Raw genomic sequence first — 15,946 nt, 5'->3', positions numbered from 1 at the left:
GTTTTTTTTTGTGGGGCCCCCCCCCCCCCCAGCATTACGGATTCTGCTACACAACCAGGGCCAGTTGCAACATCTGGTCCAATCAAGCAACCCTCCCCAATTTTGGCACTCTCATCCACCAGGACATGTGAGATCCAGCGGCCAATTTCGGTGAAGATTTCTTTCTCAAGGAGTCCAAGTAAAGTCTCAGGCCAATGATGTAAACCTTCGGTTGTCCAATGTCCATCCAAAACCTGAGGAGTACCATGGCAAATAGCTTTTTCTGATCAGCAATTTTTGTTAGTTTGATGCCCTTTTCAAGTAGTAGTTTGTAAAACAATATTATGAATTGATGTTCGATTATTCACTTGTTACAATTTGAAATAATTATCAAGGTTTCACGGTCATATATGACGTCACAATTTGTATGCTTGATGGTTCGAGTATGGTAAAACACAATTCGTGATGTGATAAAAAAAATATATCGTTCACAATCAGTACATAAAGTTTGACGGTTATATTGATAAGATTACATTGTTCATATTAAAATTTGTCTAGATTTTGGAGTAAGAACGATAATATGTTTTTGATGCACATTGAACGGGACCGTGTAGATGACAATAAAAATATTTAATATCATCTTCAATATAAATAACAATACAAAAATTATCTAAAATATCGTTGTTAAATAACAGTACAATAATTAAACCCGCAAATGTAAAGGGATATATCCTCTAAAGATACTTATATGTGACCTTGGGTCATCGGCACTAAACTCCCCAGTCACCTCAAAATTAGAAGAAATATCTCTTCCAACACTCGATAGAGGATTTCAAGTCATTTAGTAATGTGGTATCCTTCGATGATCGAGATAAATAGTACCAGCCATGAAGGGCATGCTCATGGTGATTTACGAGGTATGGAAAGGGCTATGAATATCCTCAAGGATGCCCCCCTTTATTTTCCTCCATCTTCTATTAGCAGTTGAAAACTTCAAGAATGAAAGAGTAATGCTATTTAATCCTATTGGATTGCATCTCCAATTTAAGTGGCATTAATGTAACATTAATTGATAAATGAAATTAAGTAACTCGTTTAACCTATTATCTAGTCACACGTAGACTGAGATTGCAGCTCCAATGAAACTGCATATACTCAGAATGAAAGGGTGCAATAGTAATTGGGATGTGTTAAAAGCCATACAACTAGGAGGTGGCCCAGGTGGGTGGTCAGCTGTGTCAGTAGGTTTGGGAACTATTAGTTCAACTGAATCCGAAATATAGAATGTTTCTACCTCACTACATTTTCTCGTAGGGACACATTTCCAAAGGAGAATAAATTTAATATGAAGGAGAAAAAGTGTTAAAAGTTCATACCTAAATTTCCTCTTAAGTGGAAGTTTTTGCACCAATGTACAGGATGGGAGTAAGATCTCTCAGAAGGTTTCAAACATGAGATAGCATTGGCCTTTTATAGGTATATTACATCTGATATAACTGTTGGAAAAAATTAATTAGTTGCAGTAGTGATCTGAACAATATAATGCAGAAATGTAAAATTTATCTTCCGATCGAGTCTCGTGACAGCACGATGTCCTAAAGTGAAATTGCCCGTCAATAATTGCTGCGACCTCCGTGGACAATCACTCCCAGAATACAACGATCTTAAACCACTTGTGCAGCAATTACAAATGATTTTTCTAGAACTCTCAATTGTACTCCAGAATAGATATAAAAACCCCAAGGCCCCAATCAAGACATTTTAATATCTGCGTGGGGAGTGACTCGAACCCCTGACGTCCCACACAAATGTCACATTTCCCACCACTTTGGCACTTTATCTAATTTGATTATTTCTTTCACATTTTATATTTATACCATAAATATATAACAATAACAATCATCGGATCCCATATTTTGAAATCTTAATCGTTCGTTAAAGATTCAATCTGGGTCTTAAGAGTGCAAAATGGCACCATTATCCACTTTGAAATTGACGTTCCAAATGCTTAATGAACCTCATGCAAGCATCTTACAACTATTGTGCACTATTGGATGCACCGATATGCCTACTGCAATTATTATAATAAAATGTAAAATGATACACTACTTCTTCTAAGGTTATTAGGACAACTACATGCAACCTGTCACGCTTATTCAACTTATCCAAGTTTTTAAGCTATAGATCCCGCTTCGATAAAATGTCTCGAAATGAATAAGAAGCCAACATTTTAATCTTCAAATTTTGCTTCACCAAAACACCTCGAAATGAATAAGAAGTCCTTAAGCTTAAGATTCTGCTTCGAAAAGATGCCTTGAAATAAATTTGAAGATGAACAATTTAATAAGAAAAACACTGCTGAAATTTAGAGAATGAACTATTCAGTTGGCCTTAAAAAATATTATCTATTTTGAGGTCAAGAGTAGCAATATCATAAAGTCTAATAAGGGACATGAATATATTATATACATATGCTTTATGTGGTTGTTAACTGAATATTCAAGCTTTTAACATGTTTTTGCACATTCACATCACTCAAATAAATAAAGTCATATGTAGAAATTGGTTCAGTTTTACTCAGGATAGATTATAAATAAATTTAGCAATATCGATCATCGTATTCATTCAAGTGTTGTCAACTACAAAACTAAAGTTAAATTGAAGAAAAATGGTGGATTTTAAATCCTAGTGTCCTCATTAAATAGAGTTTTTTTCTCCAAAAGTTGTCAAATCACCTGTATTTCTTTATAAGATAACTTAGAATAGTAGTTAAGAAAAATCAAGAAACTGAATTTTGTTATATTTTTATTTTTTAGCAAAGATATTTACACACTCCTAGTGAGTTTAGGCTCCTCCAAGAAAGTTCGATGAAGGTTAAGAATTCTTCGACCATATATATAAAATAAAATGACCAGTATACATGAAAGGAAGGGGACATAAACCTAACTTCCTAAATACAAATAAAGCAACAAATATAGAAAAATAATTGGAAAGTACTACTTTCCATATAAAGAAAGCAAATGAAGACCATAGCTAATCTACAGATCTCTCAAGCAAGCTGTCCTTGTCTGTCAATCTACAAAAGTGACCTAACCTGTCGAGGTAGGTCTAATGGTACATGCTCCTGATAACGTCGATAATCCCAACTCTCTGAAGTAAGAGAATCTACAATCTAGTCCTCCTCTCTATAGATGGGAGAAATCTTGTCTCTATCAAATGAGATCAAGTCTCTATTTTGTCTAAGAATGCCATGAACCGTCCAACGGTCCCCCACCCCTAGTGATGTAGTGAGTAGATGTTCGTGTGAAACCCGTAAGCGTATAGGATCGTTGACAAGTAATAGATTTAGTGAGTTAAGTATCGTCCCATGAAGAATAAAATTTAATTGAGTGTACTGATCCTTAATTAGATTCAAAACGAACAAATTAAAAGTGATTTTTGTGATTTTTAATTATTCTAATTTAATCTATGAAAACGTATAAAATGTGAATTTAAAATGTATATGGGAAGAGTGTGTTGGATTACGAATCCACCTATTATTATCTATTTCAATACTTGACTACATAACTACTTTCGTTCTTGCATTTTTGACAATCGATAATTCTATTGTAATTAATTTTTTTTTCCAAGACAAAATAATTCTATCATATTCACGACCCGATCTCATTCCTAGTCCGAATTCATATGAATAGAACGCATTCAATTTCATAGTTATCTTAAATATTGCACACGTGATAAATCTTATTCCTAAAATTTATTTCACATATGTTAATCATGAAGTGTTCTAAACCTATTGTGAGCTTTCCAGCACTACAACAAGTAACCATATATTTAATTGGTGATCAAACAATCAAATAATATAATTAAGCATGCAAGATTAATCAATAATTGCAAGAATTCAACTAATTCATGTGTCTTGAATTGAAAATAATTAATAACGATTTCATCTTAATCTAATACATAAAAAGAGTTAGCCAAACATGATGTTGGAATCAGACAAATAAAATTGATAAGATATCACCACGAAATCGACGACACGTGATTAATTCCAATTATGAACCGGTAGTTTTCTGCGTATATATCTCTGTTTTTTCAGCCCAAACACAGCCTCCAATTCCCCTCTGCTTCGGCTTTCTGATGTATGTATATATTAGAAAGTTTCAGCTACAAATTCTTTTCTTTTCTGCGTGTGGAAGTGGCTATTCCAATGTGTATATATAATATAATTCAGCCAGAGGAGCCACTTTTTCTCTGCCAATTTCCCCGACTTGTGGTTGCGTGTGAATGTATAGGTACTTATTCCCTCCACAGCCGCCAAATTGCATGAGATGTATATTATATAATTCACCCCCAATGTTTTTGTCTCCAACCGCCGGCAAGCCCTTTGTCTTTTTGTGTGTTTTCTCCTCTCCGGAATTCTGTGTGTGTATTGTATATATATATATTACCAGCAGCTGGCCCTCTTTATTTCACAAAAGGAACTCCCCTTTTTTTCCCAATTGCCGTCTCTCTCTGTGTATGCATATATATTCCCCAAATGTCCAAGCAGTCCACTTCTATTCCATATCTCACCTCTTTCTTTTCTTTTGACTCCAAGGCACAATTTAATTTATTCCCGAGAAAAAAATCATATTCCAGGTGTATTGTTTACACCCAATTCAAAAGTAAGGTAAATAGTTTAAAAATTCAAATTTAAAGTATATATATAATTAATTAAATATAATAAAGTCACAGTTATAAAAATAATAGTCACAGATACATAAGTAAATGTCACATTTTATTTATTGGTCATATATTATCGAATTAATTAGTCACAAATTATTTCGAAGTCACAAATCAGAAATTGTATAGATTATATTTTATTTCGAAGTCACAAATCAAAAATTTTATAGGTCACAGTTTATTTCATCAGTCACAAATAAAAAAATTATAGATCACAGTTCATTTGTCAATCATAATTAATTGGTCACATATTATTTTTAATTAGTCACAAATAAATTTTCAATTACATGTTATTAAATTTTTAGGTCACAATTGAGTAATTAGTCACAGATGACCAAATAATTGGTCACATATCATCGCCACCAACATAACCGTCAATTGTGACCACCCTCTCCTTGCAACCGTCGTCGCTACCACCACTATCGCACCACTGCCAAATCCACCATCCCTGCCAACATCTCTACCTGCACAACCAACAAAAAACCACATAAAATCCCCCGAACAACACCAAAACCACCTCCAAATCAGCCAAATTCAATAAAACACAATCAATCCGCCACTACCACCACCGCACCACCCCTACAAAACTCCATCCAAATCTACCTCAATTGTCAAATCCACCACCACGAAACTGCCGTCATACAAACACCATCAAAATCAATGCAACCGCCAAATCCACCACCACAAACACCTTCACCACACAAACACCGCAAAACACCATTCAAACCCACAAAATCGCCACCACCCCAAACCACTTCTACTTTACGTTGGTGACATGCTTCGCCTGTGAAGAGTCGCCGGAGTGGGTAGTCTTTTTCGGGGTGTGAGTTCAGCATTTAACTTGTTGATGTGTTTTGCTCCTCGCTCTATGGATTTGCTTCTTTAAGAACTCACAATAATCCACCACCCAAACCCCCAAAATCGCGCTTGGTAGAACTGCTTCGCTGGATCAATGCCATCGTCGCTATGAGTTCGACGGTGGATTGTTCCACCATCCAAAACCATAAAAGCGTGATGGCATTCTGCTTCGTGCTAGGTGGAATTGGTTCACCGTGTCAACGCCGTCGTCGCTGTGAGTTCGACAGTGAATTGTTGATGTGGGCGACGATGGAGGTGTCGATCAAGTGAAGAGAGTGAAGAGAGAAGATGGAGTGACGTAAATTTAGGGATTGGAATTAGATTAATGGGTTGATATATTTTATTATTAATATTAATAGTTAAATCAATACCTGAATTTTGAACAAAAAATCTTCCCCCTTGATTTTTGCATTGTGATCTTTAAGTGCCTAGGATTTTGTAATTTTCACTTAATTCCAAATTGAGGCCCAATTAATAACTTATTTTCTCCAAGTCATCAAACTTTTAGGTTAATGCAATGTAGTCCTTGAGTTCCTTAATTGTGCAATCAACGTCCTCTTCAATTTTTCAACAATGTCCTCTTCAATTTTCCAAGTGTTGAATTTGATCTTCAATATTGCATCCAATAGCCAATTTATTCTTCATCCTTTCCAATTGCTTCAAACAGGACCTTAACTAAAAACAAAAAGAAAATTAGCCTGAGTAAAATAGAAATTAATAATTTAACGACTTCAAAGTTTAATCATGTGGTATAAATAAATACATAAATTGCACTTATCAGTAGCCACAATAAAATCTACCTCAACCTAAATAACTGATATCTTAAGTTTAGTAGGCCAGTAGAATCCAATCTAGTATAGTTTTAAGTTCAACCCCTAAAATCAAACATGGGCCATATCATGCTAAAAATGCCCTGATGCAATGTCCGATGTGGTCTCTAATGATGTCCTCGCCACTCATAGATCCATCCTTGATGCATCTATCAATGTTGATCTTGTAAGATTTCATTGGTAGAGTATGCCATACAACCATAATAGCTGGTGTAAGGGGAGGTGTGAGAGCCAAATCTCCTCTCCAATGTGAATCTCGAAATAATCCTCCCATGTGAAGAAAAAATATCATACGGTAGACTCTCCAAATGATGTGCCTAAGCACCATGCGGATCTCCCTATGCTTCACATCATTCTTCTCGGTCCACAAAAACTAGAAAATTAGTAAAAGGATAATGATGTGAATGTGACCACTCCGTACGTGCTATCCAAAATATAGTAAAAGGATAATGATGTGAATGTGACCACTCCGTACGTGCTATCCAAAATACAGTTATCTTTGGAATCTCTGTCTGATGCTCTCTCATGATGTCATAGGAATCTGAAAAATACCCCCATAAATGGTGCCACACTTGAAATACTATTGCCGGTGAAAAGATAAGTGATAGTCTCTGTCTTAGAACAATACTAGCATCGAGAGGTCAAGTAACATCCAATTCACCTCTGTATAACAACATCAATGAAATAAGATCCTGCCAAAATCTCCAGCAAAAGAATGAGACAGTAGAAGGCATAATGGAACTCTAAAGTAAACGATATGAGTCCTGAGGCTCTCGAGCTATATGCATTCAAAAGTTTTTCATTTATAAAAGTTTTATGGAATTAAATTGAAACTCAACAATAAAACAACAAAAACATAATAAGGTCGAAAATATTTCAAATGATGACTTAAATACTTGTAGCCATGCAATTTATATTATGATCAAATAGTAAGAACGCTATTTTAATTATTTGGACAACATTTTAATTATTTTTGCAAGTTACTTTTAGGAATTTAGTAGCTCTCATTCCCAGAGACAAATCCACGAGTTTTAACTTGTAGTTGTACATTATTGGCAATACCCAATGTAGTTGTTAAAGAGAGCAAAATTGAAAGAACAATAAGCTCACTTAAAATCACCTATTTTATTTAAAACTTGTTAAATAAAATATAAAAGTCAATTTTGAGTTAAACAATATAATAAAATATGGAACAAAAAATACTTGACGTTGTATATAAAAAAGATCAAGCTTTGATTAAAAAAAAAATTGTGAAAATAATAGGAAGTGAAAGTTATCTGTGTATAAATACAAAAATAGAGTAAACAATTTTTTTATTTTTATTTTTTTGCAAATAATCGTGTATTTAACTATATTTTATGAGATTTGTACATAATAGGGATTGAGTAATCAAAACGAATTACTCAATCCCTTTTGTGCGATTTTTTTTTTTATTTAAATACGAAGGCATATTTTTAATTTTTTTTTTTTTATTGAAAAATTGAATGAAAATGACATTTTTCCTCAATGAAAGGTGAAAATGTGCCAACCATGTCAAATTTCCGTCCGCCATGTGGCACATTCCGTTAGTTGAAGTTGAAAGATATTAAATGGGTGATGAATAGATAAGTAATTGGATAAATGGGTGAACAACGAGTTATATTTTACACTTCGGTGAAGTAGTAATGTCAATTAAAGTTGAGTGAACATTGATTAAATTTACTCATATTAACAACAACGAGAACTATGACATTGGTCCCTCACCTACTACTCTTATAGCAACATATTCCCAACCTATTTTTCTTGGCAACATCATCTCCCACTTTTACAGTTTTGTCGCGTTCCTCTAGTAGATAAATTTGTTCACAACCTTTACTTGGAAAAATAGTCGTGCCATTATTTTAAGCCAAAAGAATTTTTAGTAGGGGAGGGAGAGAGAGAGAGACTCCGAGAGAGAGAGAGAGAGAGAGAGGAAGAAGAAGAAAAGAAGAGATGAAGGAAATAAAAAGGGAAAGCGTAAAATCTCTTCATATTTCACTGCAAAATATGGTTGACGGCTCGTCATTAACAACTCGGGCAGCTCTTCATTTTTCAAACAAAATACACTTACTGGGCGGAGAGGTGGCTGGAGATGCTATAATATTAATAGGAATCGTCAAGTTCAAAATATCTTGAAAGCAAAACTCCTTGTGTCAAAAAGAGCAGAAAGAAAACAAAACAAATCCTTACAACTATTCCATAATCCATGAACCTAAAATAATTTGCAGCAGTAGAAGCATTCCCATCAGTTACATACATGAGAAAGTTTAACATGCATCAATAAGAATATACAACACATAATGGACCCACATTATCTTCACCACTACACACCATTGTCTATCGACCACAGTGATAATAGAGATGATCCGTCAAAGAACTTTACGATTAAAGAATGATTACATGAGTATACGCATATGGATGGATACAAGCTACAACTGTGTATATATACATAGAACCCTGTTAATACCCATGAAAGAAAACTTCTACCTAACAAAATTGTGCCAGGCCATCAGAGAGAGACGTTCAAGTGGGTGATTCGGCCAACAAAAGAGTGTGCCACCAACCACATGCAACGTTTCTTGGAATGAATCCATCAATTGGAACTTGAGTAGGAATATTGCGATCAATCACATCTCCCAAACCGAGCTGGTTCAAGAAAAATTACTTGTCGTTAAAATACATTTTCAGATAAAGAAGATGACCTATGGCATATGCCCAGTCATTGTTTAGATTATTCAGGTGCACGAGAAGAACTCATTTTAAACAACATAATAAGAAAAATAATAAGAAATCATTTGGGGTTATTTTGATGTTTGATTCATGTAAATTGATCCAAAAGTTTGAACGCATACCTGACCATACTTGTTCCAGCCCCAGCAAAATATTCTGTCATCATCTTCATAAAACAAATGAAAGCGGACAGTTAGGGGAAAAGGACCCAACAAGAAAAACAGGACCAACTTCATACAAAATCAGAAGTTATCAATGGAACAAAAACTTTTGGGTTTTTCTAAATAACAGACTGTTCAGCAAAAAAAAAAAAAAAAATTGGAATAAAGCAACATAGTTTTTCAAATACTTTGGCATCAGCTTTTCTAAGTGCCCGTGTTGTTGGTTTTTCACAACCTATGATCAATTATAGAGTACAAGAGGAAGAGTTCATTAGTTGGGCTAACCACGCAATGTGCTAGATATTTCTCAAATGTGATATTGTTTTTTTCATGAAAACCTTAACGTGATGAATAATAGGGTAGCCTGGAAGGAGGGGCGAAGGCTCATTGTTGACCAAAACCATCTACAATGCTAGCTATTTCGCTAGGTGGGTATGGTTTTACGCAAATCACAACCGTCTCAATGTGTTCAATAATGGGGTAGAAGGTATTCATTAATTGACTGTAACTCGCTAGAACACCAGCACTGTCTTTTAGTTCCTTCACTTGCTCCAGTAGCTAAAGATACTGCACCATGATGGAGAATTTTAGGTGCAATGTGTAAAAGAGTCAAAATTTGAGAATAATTCCCATTTATCTGCTTCATAAAGCCTTATCTTGGGATTTTGAATAATGATTTTTGCAACGTTGGCCTACTTTAGACCCATGTTGAATTACCTCATTTTAACTAAAGCTGTTGAAGTAGAGATGAATTTACTTTGTCTATAGGTTTATCGTCAAAACTCGAGAGTCTCTTCTTGTAAATTCCTGTAAATCTTCTATACTGACTTATCCTATAACTTGTACTTATATTCTCTACTAATAAAGATAGCAGTAGACCTAACACATCATGGAATGTTTGTAGTATGCATTACTAAAGATGTTAGCGGGATCCAAATTTGTTCGTCACAGAGAATGGCATACCTTCGGCCATAGCACTGTGATTGACATACCTGTGACTACAGCACTGTGACGGGCTCCACATGATACAATTTTTGCATTCACATTCTCCAAACTCGGAGCATCCAGGAGTCGAGGCAATGTCTGATAGAGATTCAATAAATGGATCAGACTAAGTAAATGAATCGAACTTACAAGTTATTAAGGTCTAAAATATGGCAAGAATGGCTTCAAAATCACGTGAAACAATAATTTTTAGTATCTTGTTAATTCAATAGAAACAATTCTGGTTCTGCATGCACATTGTCATATTTCCAGGTAATGCTCAGAAAACCTTCCTTGGTGTGTGATGCTCCAAGTATATCAGTCATTTTTATTAAGATGACCAAGTACACCTGCACAATCTTCTGTATTCAGACAAAGGGAAGCTGGAGATGTACCTCGGCTTGATCAGCTCCAGTTCCTAATTGACCAAACTGATTCCCACCAAATGCATATACATCACCATCAGCAGAAATGCAGACAGTATGCCAAAGCCCTGCAGCAACACCTTCTATCCTAATTCCAAGTAAGGAAGATACGCAAGTAGGACTAAGCTCATCATCTGTACTTCCTTGGCCACACTACATCACATAACCAAACCATTTATTGTTACCAAATTCATGCTTACATGAAAACATTGAAATAGAAGAAAGAACGATAAAATACATTCTTATGGAACTACCAACATTCACCATGTCATAGCTAGAGGTATACAGGTGCTGGTTGCATATGTACTCCTCTACTATAAACCAAGGGAAGAAACTGAATGCATATCGATCACATTTTCGGCACCCTTGTCATAATCCATTACTCATCTTAAGGTAAGAATCTCCCTCTTTGGCCTTTTTTTTCTTTTTGACATGCAAGGTGGATCTGAATAACTTGCTTATGGGTGGTGGAAGAGGGGATGATGAATTTCAGATGTTGTTATAGTTCAAATTACTGTACAGAAACTATGATCTCCAGAAACATGGGAAAGAATCTGCTACAACGGAGGTGAAGACAGAGACAAATTTGTTTCTTTTAGAAAAGTGATATAAGTGATTTGGAAATTGACTATATCAATAACAGAGGCTCACATTCTGACTGCATCACGAGGAATTACCATGAAAAGATGCCCCATAGGAACACCTCCATGGTTTTTAAAATTTTTAATTTGCATCTCCACAGCATTAGTTCTTCATTATGTCTTTTAATCATAGCCTTAACCTCACAAAAGCATTAATGTTTCCCTGTCTTCTGGTATCAGTGTCATCATATGGACAGATTAAGATTTGGACAATTGATATATCACATAATTATCTTATTTCGGCAAAACAAAATATGACCTAGTCAGAGGATTGGCTTCGCCTGCATACGACCTACAAATGTCAGTATTTTATTTTATTTTTTTTGGAAATATCAGTACGATAGATTCAAAGTCCAATTGGGACCACTATGATCCAACCAAGAAGGGGTGGAGCATTGAAAGGAGAAATATATTTTCTTTGTTCACTTGCTTCTGACTACTTTGTTAGCAACAAGAAATCAGACTGATGACAGTTAACTGACTCTCTTGTTTTCAGTTATTAGACTATATAGTTAAAATTGTAAAAACGTGACAGATAAATAACCAAAAAGAAATAGCCAAAAAACAGATTTTATTTCATATCAAGGTGAAGGGTGCCTTGAGGGGCACTGGGGATAACAGTTTATTGGAAGTTGATTATTGGGGAGACTGGGATATACCAACTTAATCCTAAGGGTGACTGTTCAATATCTAAGACTCTACTCGTAAGCAAAGTGAAGTATACTACCTTATTTAGGTTAATACATCAAGAGCTAAAACTAAGGTGCCTGATTAAGACAGCTGCTATGAACTCTTGGGTAAGTGTTCTTTTCCCCTTTAGTTTAACTTTTGATATGTTTGTATTAGCTTAACTTATAAGTAGATAAAAATAGTGGAGGAAATGTCATGGGTCATATGGAATTTGTAGATAATGAGTGGATAATAGTTGTCAGTATATGTGAGTCCTACGAAATGTGTGGTTAAAGTTAAAGTTTGACCAACTTAAATTATAAGTTAAGCCAATCCAAACATGCTATTTGAATGTCAATTAACATAAGCATTGCACTCATTTAAATGGAAGCAAAGCGATGTTCGATTTCCAAAGTAGTAGGCATCAGTCTATCAAATAATAAGTGACAAAAGAGCTGCAATGGAAAAAATAACAAAATCACAAACATGAAGTATGCCAATTTGTTCCTAAAACTCTTTAGATTAATCACTCAACACAGCATAAACATTAACTTTGAGGACAACCTTAATGTAGAGGTAAACCAGGATTTGAGACCTTCACGTGTCATGACAATAAAAGTGTAATACAAACAAGACAAAGTAAAACTCATGAAGCATTTAGGGGACACTCACCTGACCATATAATCCCCAGCCGAAGGTTAAAAGTGCCCCGGCATCTGTTCTCAACAAAAATTACATTGTAAGATCCACGTTGATGGATTGAAATTTTAGCAATAAAGTAAGAGATATCTCAGAAGTACACAACATAATTAAACAGATCGCAGATGGAAGCAGAAAGAGAGTATGAAGCATAAGTAGTCTTGTTGACTGCAAGGCTGAAGATGATTAGTATTTAATATATTGGCTTGTCAAAGTAGAGTAAAATTCAGAGTATTAGACATCTGACAAGAAAGGTTAAAACCCCTACCCGTAATTACTGCACTGTGTCTTCCACCACATGCAATTCCTTTAATATAATTTCCAGGAACTCTAAAACCTTGACCCTCTGAACCCCTGCTCGCACGAGAAAGGCTCATAGAGTGATCTCTGGCGAAAGAGGAATCAATGCAGGGTACAGGATGTGGAGAGGACACCATTCGGATCCGAGAACCCAATCCCAGCTGCCCTTCACCTCCATATCCCCAGCCCCACACCTGTCCTATATCTGAAACTTCGGAGGAAAAACAAGATATATATCCTGCTTTTGAAAACTTTAAAGTGGCACATTGCAATACAACAAGGTAACAAATTACTTACCTGACAATGCAAGTGTATGCCGACCACCAGCAGCAACAGTGGCAATCCTTACTCCAGGGTTGAATGTTACCAAACATGGCAACGCTGAAAGAGTTTCATCACCTGATGATGAGCTTTCAGCTGACGGCTTGGATGGAGATACCCTTCTCCGCTTTGTAGTCTCGTCCCCTCCTCTACTGTCACTACCAGAGACTGTCCCACCACTGGATCTTGATCCCTGGGAACGAGGGCTCACTGAAACAGTCACTCTTCAGCATATTAGTCTGCATAATATACATAAAAGACTTTGCATATCACTTACACATATGCCGGATAGCGTATACCTTGCTCAGTCAACAAACTCTGTTTCTCAAATACATCCTTCTCTATGCTTAACCCTGTTGATGGGCTACCAAAGACCTTTCCAGAGGGAATACACTCTTTCCATCCCCAAGTGTAAACTTCCCCACTCTCTGCATTTGACAATTGAACTTGATTTAGTTCAACAATGTAGCCAGAAACATATGCACAAGAAGTAGCAGTAAAGCACTCATCTTTTCTTGGGGCTGCTATATTGGAATCTCAAAGGAAAGGGCATCAATTTCCTTTCTTTTGTGTAGAAATCCAAATTTTTACTAGAATGTTTCTTGGCATTTGATGATCCGTTGTCCAAGCATGGAAATGTTATACAAGAAATTACACCAAATGTAATTTGTGCGAACTAAATGATGCCGTGTTTAACTTGTTTGAAAACTAGTACTTGAAGCAGATGAAATTATCGGTCACTATGAGATCCATTAGCAGATTAAAGAGAAGAGCAGAGGTTTAAATAAATCTCTGTTGGTGTTGTTTTATGAAGCGGAGATGTGGATTTAATTTTATTGAGGCAGTGAAAATCAGATCAGCAATACCTGTTACAGCAACACAGTGCGCCCAACAGGCAGCAGCTTTCACTATTGTGGTCTCAGTAGGAATTGGAAAAGGCTCTGGCATTTCCTTAACAAAATCAGTGGGAAAAACAGGTCATAAAGAAAAAAATCAAAGACAACTCGATAAATCAGAATATTATGTCACACTGCACTACCCCATGTTTCCCAGATGTCACATAGCTTTGACCTAAATCGTCTGTTGAACCCCAAGTAATGAGCTTTCCAGAGTCTGCCAATAGCAACTTAGAAAATTATGAGAGATATATAGTTTCAATCTTCAAATGCAATGAAATTCAAATGTAAAACACTAAATCAGCCTTCAAAAGCATTCTAGATAGTAAATAAATCACTCAACTTTTTGCATTGTTCATCCAGAAACTACATAAAAATTCCAAAGGTCCATGTCCAACTACATTTTATTTCGAGAACCAAAAGGAATACTTTGAGAATGGCATTTCAAAGTTGAATACATTTTTGATAAAGGAACTTCTTTTGCTGAAAGTTAAACCTTGAAAGCTACATTTGCAAAGTTTGAAATATCTTAAAGAAAACTCAATTGTGCTAAGGAATCCCACAATAGGTCGACTTTGAATATAAGAAAACAGAGAAGAATTAAAGCAAAGATTTTGAAGTGCCAATCTAGGGCTCGTCAAAGAATAAAGCTCCTGCCCTTTGCACAGGGTCCGTACAATGGGGTCCACCCCCATGTTAGAGTCCAGACCTGTGCAGATGGGTCCGTACAAATAGCACAACTGCTCTTCAATATGTTCCCATTGACAAGCAACAAGGTGAAAAAAGGAAGGAAAAGTTTTCGATTTCCTTATAACATTATTTTAGGGAAGACTGTGTGGTTGAAAATGAGAATGAGAAAAATGGAATTTATTGTAATGAGATTCAGATGAGGGCAAAATCTTTACATGCTTCTCGGAGCTACTGACAGGTCAAGGAGACCAAGAAAGAATTTCAAAGAATAGTCAAACAAAAACATCGGTTTCATTTGAAGCAATACTTCACTCCAATGCTGCAGTAATAATGTAAAAAGTTAACTCAAAAATTTCTCTTTTGGATTCAAGGCTGAGTATGAAGTACTCCAAATCAAACCAACTAATATACGATCTGGGAGACGGGGAAAGAGAAAAATAGAAGAAGAAATTACCTGAAATGGCCATGGCAAAACCACAACCACCACCACAGACATCCTTCCAGGAAGTTCTGGCGATGCTCGAAGGTGGTAGCCGCACGACCACTGGGGACAGTATTGGCGATCTCTGAGGCAATGCCCCTGGCAAATACCCCCACATAAACACCAATTTCTCCATTTTCACACCTTCATCAAATCCTTCCCCATCCCCATTCATTCCTATAAATTTCCCCTGAAAAAGCTAAAAATATTAAAATTAGATCCTTCAATAATTTTATTTCAACTCTTTCAGCAAGAAATATATTCGATAGAGACTTGAAATCGCTCAAGAGTGAGTTTTTTGTTGTGTGCACGGAAAGTGCCTTGAAAGAAGGCGTATCAATTTCGGGTGAATGGCGGTGCCACGTAGGATGCTCGCGTGACGCGCTTACACGTGGCGAATTATAGTTCGGTAGATGCTTAGGGCAATTTTAGCCAGGAGTTCAGCCGAAGTTTCTGGAAGGTAAAGAATTTCCATTCCAACTCCACCATGCCTAACGATTGCCACGTGTCCTTTAATTCCCCGGTTCCAATCATTACTATTT

At 35.9% G+C, this 15,946-nt stretch overlaps 1 protein-coding gene across 2 annotated transcripts; it reads right to left on the bottom strand.

Moving 5' to 3' along the window:
* Positions 1 to 8,593: 8,593 nt before the first annotated feature.
* Positions 8,594 to 15,743, bottom strand: LOC111407410 (ultraviolet-B receptor UVR8). Of its 2 annotated transcripts, none has more exons than XM_023036860.1 (11): positions 15,378 to 15,743; positions 14,377 to 14,450; positions 14,204 to 14,288; positions 13,637 to 13,765; positions 13,314 to 13,547; positions 12,985 to 13,227; positions 12,690 to 12,733; positions 10,678 to 10,860; positions 10,291 to 10,381; positions 9,260 to 9,303; positions 8,594 to 9,053 (listed from the first exon to the last, which is right to left on the bottom strand). In XM_023036860.1, exons 1-11 carry the CDS (start codon positions 15,577 to 15,579, stop codon positions 8,931 to 8,933), a joined length of 1,452 nt encoding a protein of 483 aa, XP_022892628.1. In that variant the 5' UTR covers positions 15,580 to 15,743; the 3' UTR covers positions 8,594 to 8,930. The 2 variants fall into 2 exon arrangements, with proteins under 2 accessions (XP_022892628.1, XP_022892629.1); XM_023036861.1 differs by having other exon boundaries at positions 12,985 to 13,221.
* Positions 15,744 to 15,946: the final 203 nt, after the last annotated feature.

This window comes from Olea europaea, chromosome 13, assembly GCF_002742605.1.
Source record: "Olea europaea var. sylvestris chromosome 13, O_europaea_v1, whole genome shotgun sequence".
Taxonomy (NCBI): domain Eukaryota; kingdom Viridiplantae; phylum Streptophyta; class Magnoliopsida; order Lamiales; family Oleaceae; genus Olea; species Olea europaea.
The sequence above is the reverse complement of the archived record's forward strand: the minus strand, read 5'-3'. Positions and strand labels throughout refer to the sequence as shown.